The following is a 17,620-nucleotide window of genomic DNA, read 5'->3' as shown; positions in this document are numbered from 1 at the left end:
AATCCCCTGTATCTCACCTAGATCTCTTACTATCTTCCATAGATCTCTCCGTACCCAGCGCGGATCTCACTGTATCTCTCCTCTTCCTCGAGACGCCTTATATTGCTATTGGATCTTCCTAGACTCCCCCTTCCTGGTTATTTCATCCAGGATCATCCTTGTATCTCATTTGGTTTCCCCGTGAATTTCTCCTGGATCTCCTATCCGTGGAATTGTTTCCATTGTACAAGAGAAGGAATACATTATTTAGCTCGGTTCTATACCTAGTACGTAGGTTGCACCGAGAATTTTTTGCAATTTAATAAAACAAATATTGTTTTTCAAAACATTTGTATTTCCAAATGTAGCCTTTTGAGATCATACATTAATTTTTTTTAAGAGAACCAGCCCTCAAAACAACATTTTTTTTAAGACGTTTAATTGGGCCTTGAAATAACGTGATGTCACATCAGCGTTATATTATGGAAAGGAGGGGCTACGGCATCGAGGCCGGATTTATTTATAATTACGGATATTTCTATCAAGTGATAACTTCTTTGGAAGCAGTATTTCTATAATCATTTAGTTTACGCCCACTTTTTACACGACATTCTATTCATTCAACATTACGGATTACAGAGAACAGTGAAATCAAGTAATGAAGCTGTGAAGCATTAAGAGCTCCAGATTACAAGTTATTATTGCTATACAAATAATAATTACATTTCTGAAGCTCTTAAAAAGCCTTGTTTGTTTGTGTTGAAGGAGACAAAACTATTCGACTTTGAGGCCCCCCCTTGAACCATAATTAATAACACTTTTAAGAAGCACTGCTGTATCGCGCGTTTAAATAAAATCCTGGGCTGGGAAGGCGTTGGAAACCGTCAATTGTTGTGCTTTTTTATAGCCTAGATTAATTATAGCATGTTGACAGCTAACCTAAAATTTAGATCCAAAAACCTTTCTTTTTTTCTTTCTTTGCAATGTTTTACATTAAAAATAGAATAACTTAACGATTCCTATTCTCGAAGCAGATATCTAAGGGCACCCTTTGCTGAAAACAAACATGTTCAATTATGTCCAGATTAAACATAAAGAAATGTCATTCGTGTCAAACGGCGGGAAATTCAAATTTTACACTGTTTAATTTTTCCAACGTCTACTCAGCCCAGGATTTCATTTGAACGCGCGATATTTTATCTTAAAAAAGAAGCAATCATTTTTCCCCATTCTTCTATGTTGTTTAATTTTGACTGGATTAGAATTCGTGAACCACTGGTTTTTTTTCACTTGTTCACGTAAATCGTCGCAAAGTGAAACCCTTTCTCTCAGTCAAATAGATTTTTTCTTTTTCGCATGTAGCAAAAACTTAAAAAATTAGCAGAACAGCAAGTGTGGCAGTTGCTGCGCCTAAATTATAATTGACAGCCTACAAAATAATTGCAAATGCAGTTCGCATAAATTTTCGCTGCAGCCTACGTATTTTGGGTTGCATTTTGGTCGGTGAATTCGGGGTGGAGTCGTCAAGTGAATAACCCCGTTTTGCAGCGAGGAGGCGCATAAATAACGCGATCGACGCTAAACAGTTGCAAAAGGGAATGAATGGCATATCGCAGATGTTATCGTTAGGCAAGCCACCGCTATAAAAAGACACTGACGCCACGAAGAGATTTTTTCGTTGGTCGAGGCAGCGATCGCGGACGCTCCCGCATTCGAATGCCAAACTGGTCTCGTAATGAATCCATAAAACAACGGGGGAATTTTATATTTTTCTGTTAACAACCATTTATTTTATTAGTGTATTCGGGTTCAGCATGTCCGAGTTTGATATTATTGTCCGGAGTGCTGTAAAAGCAGGCAATTAAACGGATGCTCTCGATTATAAAATTTAAATGTTGGCTTAAGCCGGTCCGTTAGAGCGATAAGTGGCCGAGAGAACTCGCTCCTGCGACAGGCATCGATCCTCGCCCGTGAGAATCTCAGCTTGCGGCGACAGGACAATGTCTCCTGGCGGGGGTCCTCCGACATTTTTTCACACGGCCGCCACAGCCGTACGCGAGACGCTTATCAAACTGGTCGAAAATCTGCCACCGGTACTAATCTCGACGTCCTTGTTTTCCAGAGTAATCCTTACGCCCTCAAAGACGCAGGCGGGACAGCCGCAGACATGTCTGCGTGGACCAGCGCCGGCCTCCAACCTACGACGGGTTATTACCCCTACGACCCTGCCCTGGCAGCGTATGGGTAAGTTGTTTTCACATATGCCATTGCTACATAAAATCCGGGCCCCCCGTCGACAATTAACATTTTATTGCGGCGGATATTCGCCGGACTTCGACTGGACCCGGTAATTGTTCAATGTCGTCCTTTCAGGACTCATAAAACTTTTATTAGGCCGCTTTCCGCCACTGCACCACCTACAAATATTAACAACGCTCACTAGTTAAGAATTTCGACCTTGTTTGCCGTATGCAAAATCCCGAAAGAATTCTTGTCGCAACAAAACGTTTCTCACCTAAATCTCGAGCGCACCAGATCTTATCTTCGCCAGTTGGTTACAAATTTACAAAAAATTCCCGACACGCATGAAATTACAAATCTCACTTCTTCCCATTATCGAACACATTTATTTGCGAAAAATCGAATTACAATTGTTTGGTAATTAGTTTTTTATGTTTAAAAACAACAAATCAAATGCGGAAAATTTCCAATAATTGACAAAGCAAAAATCAATGGAACAATATTTTTCCGCGACACCATCTTATCTTGTTTAATTCTGACTCTTATTAATTTCGATAAGACCTGTTATTGTCATTTTTTACACGTTTGACATAAAGATAATGCTTCAAAGCTTCCTGTAAATTTATTGGCAGTTTTTCCTCCAGAGCTCTTGGTACTAAAATAAATTATTACGTAGTTGCCTTGACTGATTTTCGTTTAAGCATAAAAATTCAAAGTAATTCCGTTTTTAAAATGTGCTAAAATTACATTTACATTTCAATTTGCGTTCCAAATTTGGGCCCATTCACTTATTTATTGGTACGACTGAATTTTTTCCTAACAATGTAAAAGGTCACTTTCATTAACGCCAGTTAATTTTAAATACAAAGATAATTTCAACCAAAATTCAACCCTTAATAGGCTTTTTATTCATTTATTTAAACCACTAATCGTAAAGTAGTACTTGTAGAAAAATAACGAATTCGAAATAGCTTTGTTATCGCCAACTTCATATTTTCACATATCTTAATTATAATGGAATAAGCTATTTTTAAAATGTAACAAACGGGAAGATAACACTATGAAACGATAGGCTATTATGGTATTAAACGAACACAATTTACATTTACATTACTCTACAAGGTTTAATGTATGCGAATTGTGATGAATGGGTAGTTACGCATATAAATTTAAGAAAAAACTTAAATTATACGATACAATTTACACTTACAACTTACAAAAACTTGCAAACATATCCTCCTTTAAAGTGTAACAGATTTGCTGATGGAAACTCGAATGGTGCAACATTATGTTGGAATTTTCCCGGGATTGCACTTTTTACCTCCACGTTTTACCAAGAACGTGAATTTTTAAAATTGATCTAACATTCCTGGCAAATGTTTGTGAATTTACATAACGTAAGTTATGCCTGGAGTTTGCGTCCTTACGCTTGTCGTATTGATTATACCTCACTTATTTTCAATCCGTCAATGTTAAGGTGTAATTTACACGTCAACTCTCCGCATCCGTACGCAACACCGCGCACCGTGCCTTTTGATTGGTCCGCACCCGCTCGCCTCCCACCCTCCACTCAACACGCGAACCACCGTAGCGTAACGTTACGCAAATCGATAAACTTCGACGGTGCCATTTACAAGTTAACGTGACGAGTTCTGATCATCATAAACCGTGTTAAGCTTGCGTGCTGCGTTCCGTTGCGTTGCGAAGTGTCCTCGCATGAGCAACTTAACAAATGTCTAGCAGGTGTCCGACTGTTCAATCTTGCATTCCTCGTAAATAAAGTGGATGTGTCGTGACCGCGGTGCAGTGTCATTGGCTGAACGATTGCGGCGAGCGTGCGGTACGCTACGTTGCATGTTGTGCCGTGCTAGGGCTACATTTCTCCCGTAGTAGAGATCAAGCGGAGATAAGAGGCGATGTATCAGCGGACATACAACATGTTGTCTTCCTGTGTAATAATCCGCCGTATCGTTGCATGTTGCGTTACGTGTGCGGACACAGAAGTGAGGCGGGTGTATTCATGGTTGCAGCACCAGCACGGCGTAAACTGAAAAAGTACCATTCGAGTAGAGGAAAAAACAGAGACTTGCAGCTCAAAATTTCATTGAACTAAAGTATCCATCTTGATTGTAATTTCTCTTTAACGCTACATCTTATGAAATCTGAAAGAAAGGAGATCAAGATGAAGTTAAAGAAGTTGTAAATAAACATTTTGTGGAGATGATCAGCAAGGGCAAGTGCATAGATCTAGAAGGGTCAACAGTGAAAGTTTATTAGTACAAGAAATTTTCTTAGCTTAGCGGTACCGTTATTTAAACGTGTTGGTACTTCCGCTGTAAGAGATCTATTGTGTCAATCTGGAGCTGGGTACCGGTGACTTCTGTGGTACTGATGACTCACGATCACGGTTGGAGCGTCTTCTTTCGTACTTCCTCTGTCGGGGCCGTAAATCGCGAAAGTGCGGCTTAGCGTGGTGGTAGAACGTGGAACAGATCCGGATTGCGCTGCGGCTAATTCCCGGTCGCGGAACGAGCGCCGTCGGAATGGCTTCAAGACAAAATGGCTGAAGAGGGAGCGCTATTGATTGGCGCGCTGTTGCGGCGTCGCGGCGCAGGTGGCGGCTGCCATCGCAATGCACCATTTGTATTTATAGTCGATAAAATCGGTTCCGCTCATTTCCCGATTCACGGTCGGACTCGTTCGCACGCGGCAACAGACCAGGCCGTGGTCGCACTTGCCATCAACTTCGATTGCAAACAATGCCAACGAGTAATTGGCCGGAGGTGTATTAGCCGACACGGATAGCGCCTAATCTGACGGTTCCCGCGGTACTCGCCGGAACCGTGACCGCCCCGACGGGATTTTCGCGGGGGCTAAATCGGGACCGTACGCTGGACGACTACGCCAAATCATGCACAAACATCGTTGTTACAACTTGTAGAACATCCACCTACACAAGAAATGATCGCAATTAACAATAGATACTTAAATAGATACGTAGGTACTCCTGTAAGACAAGAATTACTCACATTGTTTAATACAAATGTCTGTTGACAGTCTCGTTTGCAGGAAAATTAGAGATCGTGTTAACCATAATTTGCTTAATAATATTATTACAGAGTACACATTTATATCGCAGTACTGTGACATAGTACGACATAATTATCCATTAAGGTAATTGGGGATTTGAGCGATGCATTAGTTGTACAAGGTTGACAATAAAAAGTCACAGTGTGACGCAAATATTGCCCCGATAGATTAAAATTCAATTTGCTGAGCAATCATGAACAGATACTATCGATTACGCTAAAAAAGATGTGATGTTGTGATTGGATTAGAGCTTTGTTTCGTACAACTTGCAATTATGATAAACAGGCGCACATTTCCTGATGTTGCTGTAAACAAGTGATAAACTTAGAGGTAATGAAACAATAGCGGACCAAGAACGATGCCCTGAGGTACAGCTGAAAATAGAAAAATCCATTGTGTGGGATAGTTTGCTTAAATTTTTAATTACATATAAATGTTAAAGATATTGAGGAAATGAAAATTGTTGTATTGTTTATGATAACTTAACATCTTTGAACTTATAATGATTTCTGATTTTTGAAGTGACAGTTTTAAAATAAAAAAAAATGGAAAATGTTGACGAGGCACTTTATCAAAGGCCATAAAACGAAGAAAGTGCGTTTCGACCCTGCCGACACCATCTAAGAATGACACATGGAAGTAAGTATCTTGCATAAAAAAGGAAAAGTAACAGACTCATCATCGTATATTTAGGTAAACAATCAATAAATTTTAAAAGAAAGGAACGTGTGTCGAAAGCTTTTTGTGTTGATAATCGATGAATTTGCTTCAGATGAAAAGTTTTCTACTGCTGATGGCCAAAATCTAAATTTGTGTGATCTGAGGGTGTTGTGGTATAAATTTGAATCGACAAAACGAGTGGTTGAAGCTGTTATGACATGTAGGTGTTTTGTCTGTTTTGGCTGATCGATACGTTTCCATTTGGAGGGGGTGCGAGTGTGGGGGTGTGTGCGTGGGGGTTTATTTATCGACAACAACAAAGATTGTTTAAAATCGTCTTGAAAAATATTTGCTTATCGGGTCGAAACACGAGCATTTACACACGAAATGAAGCTAAATCGCGGCGGCGCCTTTTGTTTGGCAACAATAAAGTGGTGACAATTCTTTGTGAAAAATCGGATCCTGAATAGCGATCGTTCCTCATAATAAAACTTGGAACAGCGCACCTAGATCGTCCCTGTCGAGTGATGTTATTGGTAAATATGGCTGAGCCTGAACCGATTCGAAAAGCCATTCCAGCCCTGCCGATCTCTCGTGAATTGCAGGGCCGCAACAGGGCGGACAAGAAGTAAGCGATCGCTCGCTCAGCGGATGTGTATCAATAATGTCTTGGAATCGGGAGAACTTTATTTTTTCCGTTTTATCGACATTGGTGGCCGCCTTTCCCTTGTCTATCGGGAAAAAGTAGCGAACTTAATAGGGGTGAAACCACTCTAGGCGTAATCAAATCCCGCCGAAGGGGAAGCGGCGAGGGCGCGCTGCACTACATCAGTTTGACAGCTCGGCACAAAAAGCCCTCGCGCCAGATCCGATTGAAAACCGCCCCGAGAAGCGTTCACGTGACCAAATATTAATAAAACACAAATAAAAGGGCGCCTGCTTTACATAAACGCCCCAATTACGCCCCATTACCGGTTATTTATGTTGCAGGTATGGTGCCGGGTACGACTTGGCCGCCAGGCGGAAGAACGCGACGAGGGAGTCGACGGCGACACTGAAAGCGTGGCTCAACGAACACAAGAAGAACCCGTACCCGACCAAAGGCGAGAAGATCATGCTGGCGATCATCACCAAGATGACGCTGACGCAAGTGTCGACGTGGTTCGCGAACGCGAGGAGACGGCTCAAGAAGGAGAACAAAATGACGTGGGAGCCTAAAAATAAGACGGACGACGACGACGACGCTTTAGTGTCAGACAGCGACGACAAAGACAAGGATGAAGAGGACAAGCGCGACGAGGCAGGTGAGTGATTTCGCAACGTCTAATCCGAATTCATAGGTTCGGGGGAGGTTCGTCCGTTTTGAGAAGCTCGTTTCCCCGGATATCGTAAATTCCGCCGACGGGCCAGATTACGCGTAAACTCCGCCGGTGGTCGTTACATTTATCTGCGTACTTTTTCAAAACAAATTTCACCCAACCGTTTATTCTTATTTTCACAACAAGGAGAACATTCAAATTTTGCTGTTGCAAAACAGATTTCATAATCACTGTACAGGGTGATTCAAGTTTTACCGCCCGAGCGAAAACACACATTTCTAATCGATTTAAAATTCTCAAAAAATTCTGAAATGATTGTGACGCTGTAGAACATTCTGTAAAAATTTCAAAATTTTTATTGAAACGAGTAAATATTTCGCTACATTAATTTACATAATTTTTCACTGAGAGTCCTTTCAAACATTTAGGAAAAATTTGATGTCATTAAAATCATGAAAGCATCACCGGTTTTTGAAATAAATGGAATTCGATTCGATATTAAAGTGCAAAATTTAGCTATGATTTATTATTAAATTGAGGGGTCAATAGAGGTTGCCATGGGTTATTTATGGTACCCTTAAGGGACTAAAGAATTATCAGAAAAGTTCTCCACAGATGTTGCCCAACAAAGAGATATTTATTTATGACACTGCAGTTGTAAATCTTGATCATTTTTCGCTGCTAATGTTAAAATTGGAATAATTCAAAAACTTGTGAATTATGAGCGTGCAGGATACAGGAAAATTGATTTCACACGTTTGAAGCCTTACATGAAGGGAATGTAAGTTTCGTAATTTGTACTAATTTTTTAATAGGGTTAATCGTGCGGGCGGTAAAACTTGAATCACCCTGTACATATATCAGGTGTTCATTTAAATGTATCCTCAAAGTTGGAGAGGGGATTGTGAAGGCACCACTCATCAGTCTGCAGAGTAAAAACACAAACAACGCTAAAAGTGAGGTTAGATTGAAACAGCTGATCCGTGATCTGTAATGCATGGTGCGTTATCTTTTTTGAGGATACCTAAATTTAAATGAACACCCGATATTTTAATAAGCAATCTCAAACTACAAAATTATATTTGACTGGTACCTGGACAGACAATTACTACCGCAATGGATTTTGTCTCAAAAATTCCTAGTATAGCTTCTAGGGGGTTTAAAAGTGGCGCCATTGATAAACTTGCTAGAAACGAAATCGAGGTGTCACTAAGATTTATCTGTTTCCCTTAGTCGCATATGTCAAATATGCTCCTGATGACAAGTGTGGTTCTAGAGCAAGTTGCATTCTATAGTCTAAATTTAACCTGTGCCAGCTCAGTGCGCACGCGTGCCAGGTCTTATTTCATTGGCTCATTTTTTATACTAATCAAGCACCACTTAAGTTCAGATTTCAGCAAATGTCCACGTTATTATGGTTGATACATTATTGCGTGCGCATACTTTGCGCTGAACAGAATAAGGAATTTTTTGACAATAGAATGCAAATTGCTAAAGAACGAGACGTGTCGTCATGACTATATTTGGGACGTATGTTCTAGGCAAGTAGACAATGACAATGCAGAGGCAAATAGAAATAAAATGTACCTAAAACTTTGGGGCCTCCTAGCGGCTATTTCACGAATTTCCGAGACAAATCCCATTAGGGTAATAATTCTTGCAGATCTTTTCTGCTTTCATGAAATACTGAAGCAATTTACATTTTTGAAAACTTAGTGAATCAAACCGTCGGAGAAGTTACAAAAGTACTTTGCCTGAAAGTTAAATAACGTTACTAAATTGTCAATAAATGTTCTATTTTTGTATTATACAACCACTTAGCAAATGAATCAACTGAACAAGTAGAAATTATTTTTAATTAAATTTAGGAGACAGTTCTATTGCACAATGTAAATAAATTTAGTTCCACTGAAACTAAACACGATTTATGAATTAAGGTAATTTAATTATCAGTTTTTGTGGAATCACGAGTGTTTATTCAGCGGTAATTTTGTTAGTGCATGTATGGTGATAAAAATTCTATAAAAGCTTTACAGGAAATAATAATTAGATTTGTGATAATTTTAGGACAAAATTTATTTAACTCAGTCTTTTGGGACTTTTTGATATCATTAGAACTTTTACATAAGCAAAAAGGAACCAGAAATAAAATCTTGGACCTTGTCAGTTGTCAAAGTATTAAAAATTTATTGCATGGCACTTCAAAGTAAAAACAGTTTCAAAAAAAGTTGTACAGAAGAAAAAATATGCTCTTATTTTCATTTTAGTTGTAGGTCACAAACTTTCATTTACAATATATCGTGCGTTCATTTAAATGTAGGTATCCTCAAAGTTGGCGTTGAAGAGTCGATTGTGAACGTACCACTCGTATAAAAACGTAAGATTTAAACAGCTGATCCGTGATCCGTAGTGCGTTCACAATCGACTCTTCAACGCCAACTTTGAGGATAAATTTAAATGAACTCACGATACATACCATGTTTATTATGACGACACCACTTCCAATTTGTCAACGGCAATAAAGTTTTTCTCTGGTTGTTTTTTTCTTGAATCACTGGTGCTAGTCAGGGTTTCGATATAGTCTTCCATCTCTAACTTTTTCAGTGATTTGGAACAAGGAGAAAATGAGTAGAAGTATTTTTGATACTGTTTGTTGAATTCTGAATTGGTCAAATGAAATGGTAAATTTTTTCGTCTCTCATTTGGAAGTAGCGAACCCTTGCGCTCAGAACTACCCCTGTCCGAGACGTAAACGCTGATATGATGGTTGTAAACAACCCCCTTAATCGTCCACCATAAAACGACCACAGTTTAATTTTCCCTTGGCTTTTCTCCTCCACGAATCAACTCCTCCAAAACTCTCTCCATCGCCGCTCCACATCTGCCAAATATGCTCCCCGAGTTTTACCGTTTCCTTACCCTCTTTCATTTAATCGGATCAACAGTTAATGTGCGTGCCCCCTTGTGAAAATAACAGTAGCCGTAACCTTAGTTGACTGCCCTTAATAGCTGCAGCGTTTCGCTCTTTAATTTCAATTAACGTCCCGATACCGCCCATTATTTGCAGACATGCACGGCCGGATAAAATCAGAAAGGAACGGCAAGGACCTGGACGACGACGACATGAACGACGACGACCGGAAGGACGACCTATTGGGCAACAACATGCACCACATCCTGGGCAACAGCTTCGGTCTCAAGCCCGAGATGAAGACCTCCGACTGCGGCGTGCCGTTGCCGCCGTCCAAGCCCAAGATCTGGTCGTTGGCGGACACGGCCGCCTGCAAGACGCCGCCGCCGCCACCCCCCTCCCAGCAGCAGTGGCTCGGGAGCAACGGCTTCGCCTTGCCCAGCTCGAGGTACGGAGGGAGCGGCTTCCTCCCTAGTCATTGCCAGCAGGGATTTCCTGAAGTGCAGACGGACACGCCGCCACAGACGCCACCCAGCATGAAGCTGCCCAGTGTGGCGGGGAATCTGCTCCCGGGGCAGGGGCCCTGCATAGGCACCTCAGCCGCCAACACGGGCTACTCACAGTCAAGTTTCCTAGGCGGGTTCGGACGGCTACAGTCGCCGCATCGGCCGCCGCCGCCGCAAGCCTCACAGATGACGGCGCCCACATCGGACAGTGCCGCCTTCAAGCCTTTCTACAAAAGGTAGGTTCCCACGACTTCCACGGTTTGCCAGAGTGCCCAAAGTTTCAAATCAAACCAAACGAAAAATAGTAAGAGGATTGTTTTTTAAAAAGAATACCCTTAATAAATTTATTGTACAGTTTTCAATTAGAGTATATTATTTATTTATCATTTACTGTAAGAAAGTGGTACAAGTGTTAATAAAAACATTATCAAAAAAGAAAAACAATTAGTTTTTTTAGAATCTCAATTGTAAATAGTTAGGGACATCTAATCCTTCTTCATTTCATCTTTTTGAATTTGAAAAATCTTCATCGTGAATTTTATCAATTTACATAATTTCAAATTATTCTCGTAATTGATCATTTTAGGTGGATCTTTCTTTAAAAAAGACAATTTTTTAGCAAAAAAATAATCTAAGAATAATTTTTGAAAATTGACGCCAAAAATTACACACCTACTTATTGTACAAAGAATTTTCAAGGAACTGCACTGTCTAGTCTCAAGTATTAAATAGATAAAAGACCTGTTAAAGAGTAAATGACATTCATGTTTGCGTTTCAATTATGAGAACCCGTATAATTCGGCGTAAAAGCTGATATAAATTACAGTTGAGAAATCAATAAGAACCACTTTTAATTGATTCGTTCTGTTTATTGCTAAGTTGTAGGTGGTTCTTACTATATCTCTATCCTAGAGTGAGTACGAGTGTAACTAGCCTAGATAACAGTTCATTGAAGCCTGTGTGGTAAAATGCACACATACGGAGTGAGTAAAAGTGAACAATTTTCGCTCATACTTATTTTTGTAATTTCCAACAAATTTTTGTCCTGCTTATAATGATTCTGAAATGAGATCTTAAAGGATAAAAAAATCACCTTTGAAGACAAATATTGACATTCAACGATGCCATCCACTGAAGAAATTTCAAAATCATAAAAGGATAAATAAATGATTTTCGACGTTCAGCAAGCTCGAATTAATAATTTTTGGTGCACTAGAGTTAAACTACTGGCGTCATCCGACCTGCCGGAGCAATTTCCATATGACCGAAATGAGCCGTCGGAGCAATTTACAGCGCTCGCCATAAAGAGAAAACGTGACCAATTATAATGTCGACTGCCCCAATCTAGTCAATGTTCCTCTGACTTCACACAGATTGCTCCAACAACAGACGTAATATGACAAATGAAAGTGTTTAATCTGTCCATCTGATGACATTCTGATACCCATAGGTGTTATTCAATTAAGTTCGTGAGCACCCATCCAGCCCCACACTTTTACATCACCATATCTCCCATCACCCATTTCTGTTCCATCAATCATCACTAACACGAGGTGTATTTTTCACGGAGCTACATTACGGAAGTTGCCACAAGAGGAACTAATTGTAGCGCATAATAAATAATTACTCAATTAATTAAGTCATGAATCGCGCATTGTTTTATATCTGCAGAGATTTTATGGAGTGGAGGTTCGGAATAATAGCCAGACACGAGTTAATTAGTACCAGTTTGTTTTCTTTTCCTACACAGATAACTTTCAAAGATTGCTGATAAAAAATGAAGATTAATGCACTTTTTTGTCTGGAATCGACGTACGCTGCTTCACTAGGAAAAAAGGCGAACAGTTACTTCACCTACAATCGAGTGGATTGATAATCCGAGATAATCTCCGGTTGGCATCGCATGTTTCGATAGATCTTAAAAAGTAACTGGAAAATTCACGCGCATAGTGTTAATAGTTGGAATTCCTGCAAGGTGTAAGTGTTTTTTAGAAGCGACTATGATGGATTGAGGTTTCACCGTAATAGATGCTCTTATGGGTATATTACGGATTCTGGAGGCGGCGGTGGACCAATGGCGGCAGAAATTTTCACGAGAAGAAAATTTGTCTCGCTGTGGGAAATGTGTCCTACTGTCATAAAATACTACTCGAATTTATGACACAGTTTGTGTTCGAGTATTGACGTGAAAGACTTACGAGTAAATGAGGAATGCTGTAATTGCTAATGCTAATCTAAGTAAATAAGATTGACATGTTAAGTAAAAACTAGAGATTTTTTTTTTCTTAATTTGAAATTAAGTATTTTAAAATCTACAAGTCACTTGGAAACTTTTTGCAAAAAACTGTCACCTAGAAAAAATGATAACTATTAAAGTTATCTTTTTCTAGATTATTAAATTTTGAAGTGATTGCCATTGTAAAGAGTCTTTCAAAAGCCGATTAAAGAAAATTTTAAATATGTAGATTAATCACTGGATGTATAACTATTGTGTATTGTTCATTGTAAAAGGTGCATTTAGCCGTTAATCAAGAATTAATTAATTAATTAAATTTTAAATGAAATTTGATGGACCATTTGATATTCATCACCATAACACTTTATTGATTTCCTGATACCAAATACACTTTATTATTAGAAGTAAAGCTGACGCGCGTTTTGACCGCAAAGATGTCATCAATGCGACGATACCAGAAACTTCTGCTGGCGAAACGCGTGTCGGCTTTAGTTTTAGTAACACAGTGTATTTGTGTAAGGGAATTAATAAAGTGCTGTAATAAAATTTTAATTTTATATCTTAAATTAGAGTTATAAGGGGCAAGGGTATATTGCAAAAAAAAACACGAGAAAGAAACCTCTTTTCTCCGAATATCTTTTTGATGTTTTCCTTTGAATTTAGCAGCCCATCTATATTTCGTCAAAATTGATATTTTCTTTTTCTCCAATGATATTTAAAATCTCAAATCTCTAAAAATATTAATACATAATATAATAGTGATGATACTTACTGTGAAAGATCATAATAGAAACCTCCAAATTTTATTGAAGAAACTAAAAAACTAAATTTCTTCTCAAGTATGTAATTAAAAATCTACAACAATCATTTTTTTGCAAACAATTCTCAACTAAACAAATTAAACTCACATTGAAAAAATAATTTGATTTTGGTTTTGTGAAAATCTTGTCATGTGCGCGTATTTAGAATCTAGGGGATTTTAAAGAATTGTAAAGAGTCAAAAAATGTCTTGATAACCCGAGCGACAGTTTCGCAGGTAAAGGAACCATCAGCGGAATTTACCGCCGCATTTTTAATGATCACGAGATCCTCGGTTGTTAATTTTTGACCATCGGAGGAATCTCCCATCAAGTTTAATCAGCTCATAAAACAGACACATCACATCAGAGCCTTCGTATTTTCTTTGATCACGCCTCGTCCCCATTCCTGCCTTAATGTCCCGCATTACGCTAATCGCAGGTGTTTTTGCACCAGGTGAAAAATCGTCGATCTGTGATCGCGTGAAACCGATAAATGACTTAAATGAGCAAGAATGATAACCATTATGGCATCTCCTCTTACAAATGATCCCGTGAGTAGCCTCGTTTATTAGATCTGGTCTTTTCCCAAGTGCACCTCCTGAGAAATGACCCTTTTCGCCTCAATTAATTTGGTCGCGGTCCCGGAATCGATAGAGGAATTGTCTATGATCCCAGGTCCGGCTCGATAACGAGATAGCGGGCCCATAATTATGGCGGACGGCCTTATCTGACAGTATTCTAATTTGGGTTTTTTGTTGCAGCTCCCAAAGCATGAACGGGGGGTTCGTGTCGCCGGTGTGAGCCGCTCCCAGCTGGACCTCGTCGACCCATCCACTAGGTGAGTGTAGTTGCCCACGCTCGACCATACTGAATGAGGAATGCCCGTACTCGCTATCGCCACCTTCTTGACATTGACAAATGATGCCAGATTCTGATCAGTGAATGGCCCTCGCGCAGACCACTAACTAGTCTGCGGTACGCAACTTACTCAATCGGATAAACCTGTCCTGCTGGCCTGCTGAGAATCCATTGTCTTAAATCAATATCCCCAACACACCCTTTCTATTACGGCGAGCTCATCCGGTATTGTCCGGCTCTGTCGCTTAACGGCCACAATTAGGCCCAGACTCGATACCATCGACCGCGCTCTCCCTGACATAATAACTCCCACAAATTATTGATCAACAAATTGCTCCTCGCACCCGACCCATCTGAGTCCCACTCCCGGCCGAGTGGTACCCTTCAGTACCGAATCTAATTCCACTCTCTGTTCCAGGTTCAGGGTTCGAAGCGAGCGTCCGGCCTCAGAACCAAGGAATGGGCAAAGTGCAACAAATATAATAGTGTGGGTGTGAATGTCGCCGAGTCGGCGACCGCAATCTGTTGTATATTTGTGTAAAAGCATTTATTTATATCTGTGATAAAGAACAAAAGTCTACCAAAAGTGGCGTTGACGTTTTCAGCGAGGGACTTGAACGGTAGTTTCTTGAAAATAGAAATTGCTCGCACCTACGTTTGTAACTTGTTGTGTATCATCACAAGTCAGGCTAGTTGTACTTCAGGATTCACCTATTTTATTGTTACGTTCTTTTAAATAATTAGAAAATTGTTGTGTATATTAAAAGTACCATATCATGGATTTATTATTAACTAACATTTATTTTGTTGGCCTCGGCCCAAAATTGTACATTATTTTATCTGTTTGTAAATAGATCAGTGTGTATAGAAGGATATTATAATTATAATTGTCTTGATTAAAATATTAACAGAGACTATATTAACATCGTCTTTTATTTCCGCACCCCTGGTACCGCTTGGAATGTCTGTATTTTCCAGAGAAACGCCAAAACTATTAATTAAATCAGGTAACGTTAATTATTCAAGATTAGAGTTCAATAAATTGAGTTAATCGCGTTCGAGTACAGTTTCGGAATCTGAAACTATTAATAGTTTGCTGTAAATGAGCTAGCACATGGGCGTGCAAGTGACACTCAAGGGTACCCTTCGACACTAATGTATATTAATGACTGTAGCTATCGCATCATTAGAAGCTGTCTTTAGCATAAGCCATAACTAATGGCACACATTTTAGGAACTCACGAATCGACAGAAATAATCTGTCCGGAATTTATATCGGCGTTGTGGAGCTAAGATGGAGTTAACATTTGAAAATTTCAAACTGGACCGGTATCTTCCAAATCTCGTCTAGAATCCAGGCCGCACTAAATCAGATAAATTGGCCGTTAATTATCCGAATTTTGCGCAACGCTTCAATTAACCTTCCGAAATTTGTTCTTGGTACAGAATGCACAACACCTCCTCACCGGACGGTGCAGGTTTGGTGTCGCGATTAATTCGAGTCGTTAAGTGAAATTATCCGGCCCCAACAAAAATGTATATCAAAAGCGGGACACTTTTATGGGGCGATATTTCTCGGGGGCCTCGAGAACGTGGCGTCCGGTGCAGCAAGTGTCTGTGTTTAATTTTATTCGGGGATCGAGGCAGGTGGTGCAAAAAGAGGACGCCGCAGAAATGTGATCCAGACTGTTCCTTTCTGTGCGAGATAAATTATCAGCGACGGTCGTTTATCGTCGATCAATAATATAAATTGGCCAAATGCGATTATATATTTTAATTGTGCGGACAAGTGGGAATATTAATGAGGCTCCGGGAGAGGAGCGTCCCACACGCGCTCCAGGTAGAGCTCCGGGTCGGTGTCGGCCCGATTCGAAGGGAGGCAGCCGCCAGATGTAGATTTCATTGTTCTCGTTTAACCATTTTGACGTTTATTATTGATATCGATAAGGCAGCCATGTCGATGACCCGCGATTACCTATTCTCCTGGCCACATAAAGACAATCGTGAATTACCATGACGGATGGCACAATACGGCGAGGTGGGCATCTCGCTCGACGGAAAAAATACGGTGTCATTAAAAGGGCGCTAAATCATCCAGGGAAGGGTGAACCCACCCGGAAAATATGTAAACTAGCTGGGACGCCGCCACCAGAAAACAGAGCGATTGTTCCTCGGGGTCGTGGTGGTGCACCTGGTCGGGTAAAGCTCGCTCTTCAATTTTTGAACGAGTCGAATAACAAGAAACCTCCAACAAAAAAGGCGATTTTATGGCCATTACATTTTCAAGCAAAATTGTTAACGATAGAGTGGGTTATTGTGGGTTGCTGATTCGTTGCATTACAATGTGGTTGAAGGTTATCACGGCAAATTATAAACAGTTGCAATGCAATCTTTCTTTTCATCTTCTTAGGTGGTGTTGACAGAGGGAAATCAGGTACGGTAACTCAAACCGTGATCGGATTGGCAATAAAAATTTATAGACCAAACAAACGAACGGGATGCTAGGTGGTCTCACCTGTACAAAGCAGGAGTTGTGACCACTTTTACGTCTTATTTACATATCAGAACAAAAAATATTTATTTTTGCGGAAATATGTGATCCTCAAGTGTTTACAAAATATTTTATTGAGGTTTACAGCTTATTTGTGGTATCCGGTTTATATTGAATGTGAAAGGGTGCCTGTACGTGGAAGAGTTTCAAAATGCTAAATGCTTAAATAAACAGAGATAAAGAAGCAAGGAAAGAATTGGATTACACATGATTTTAGACACTGTTTTCCAAAATTGTTCACATAAATTAATCGGTATTAGATTCTCTCATGGACTGTGACCTTGGAAATATCTGCGCGAAGGCGGAGCGATAAACCAGTGAAAAATGTGTAAATGAAAACTGAAAACGTCGACTACTTTACATGCAAATAGACGAGAGAGAGGAGACACTAACGTAACGAATGACGATGTTTTCCGGTCCGTCTGTAGCGCCTACTTGAGGCCGATATTCGTCGTTTGCGCAGATATGA

General features: G+C 39.9%; 1 protein-coding gene across 3 annotated transcripts in view; it reads left to right on the top strand.

The window, feature by feature from the left end:
- Positions 1–15,523, top strand: part of LOC138125217 (homeobox protein caupolican-like) — an 82,448-nt gene extending 66,925 nt beyond the window's left edge. For all 3 annotated transcript variants that reach the window (XM_069040422.1, XM_069040431.1, XM_069040439.1), the window contains 5 exons: positions 2,102–2,223; positions 6,961–7,274; positions 10,357–10,942; positions 14,504–14,580; positions 15,019–15,523. In XM_069040422.1, coding sequence (XP_068896523.1) covers positions 2,102–2,223; positions 6,961–7,274; positions 10,357–10,942; positions 14,504–14,543 — 1,062 coding nt within the window. In that variant the 3' untranslated portion in view covers positions 14,544–14,580; positions 15,019–15,523. The remainder of the gene's footprint in view (positions 1–2,101; positions 2,224–6,960; positions 7,275–10,356; positions 10,943–14,503; positions 14,581–15,018) is intronic.
- Positions 15,524–17,620: the final 2,097 nt, after the last annotated feature.

This window comes from Tenebrio molitor, chromosome 1 (genome assembly GCF_963966145.1).
Source record: "Tenebrio molitor chromosome 1, icTenMoli1.1, whole genome shotgun sequence".
NCBI classification, from domain to species: domain Eukaryota; kingdom Metazoa; phylum Arthropoda; class Insecta; order Coleoptera; family Tenebrionidae; genus Tenebrio; species Tenebrio molitor.
Note: the sequence above shows the minus strand (reverse complement) of the source record. Positions and strands in the feature narration are given on the sequence as shown.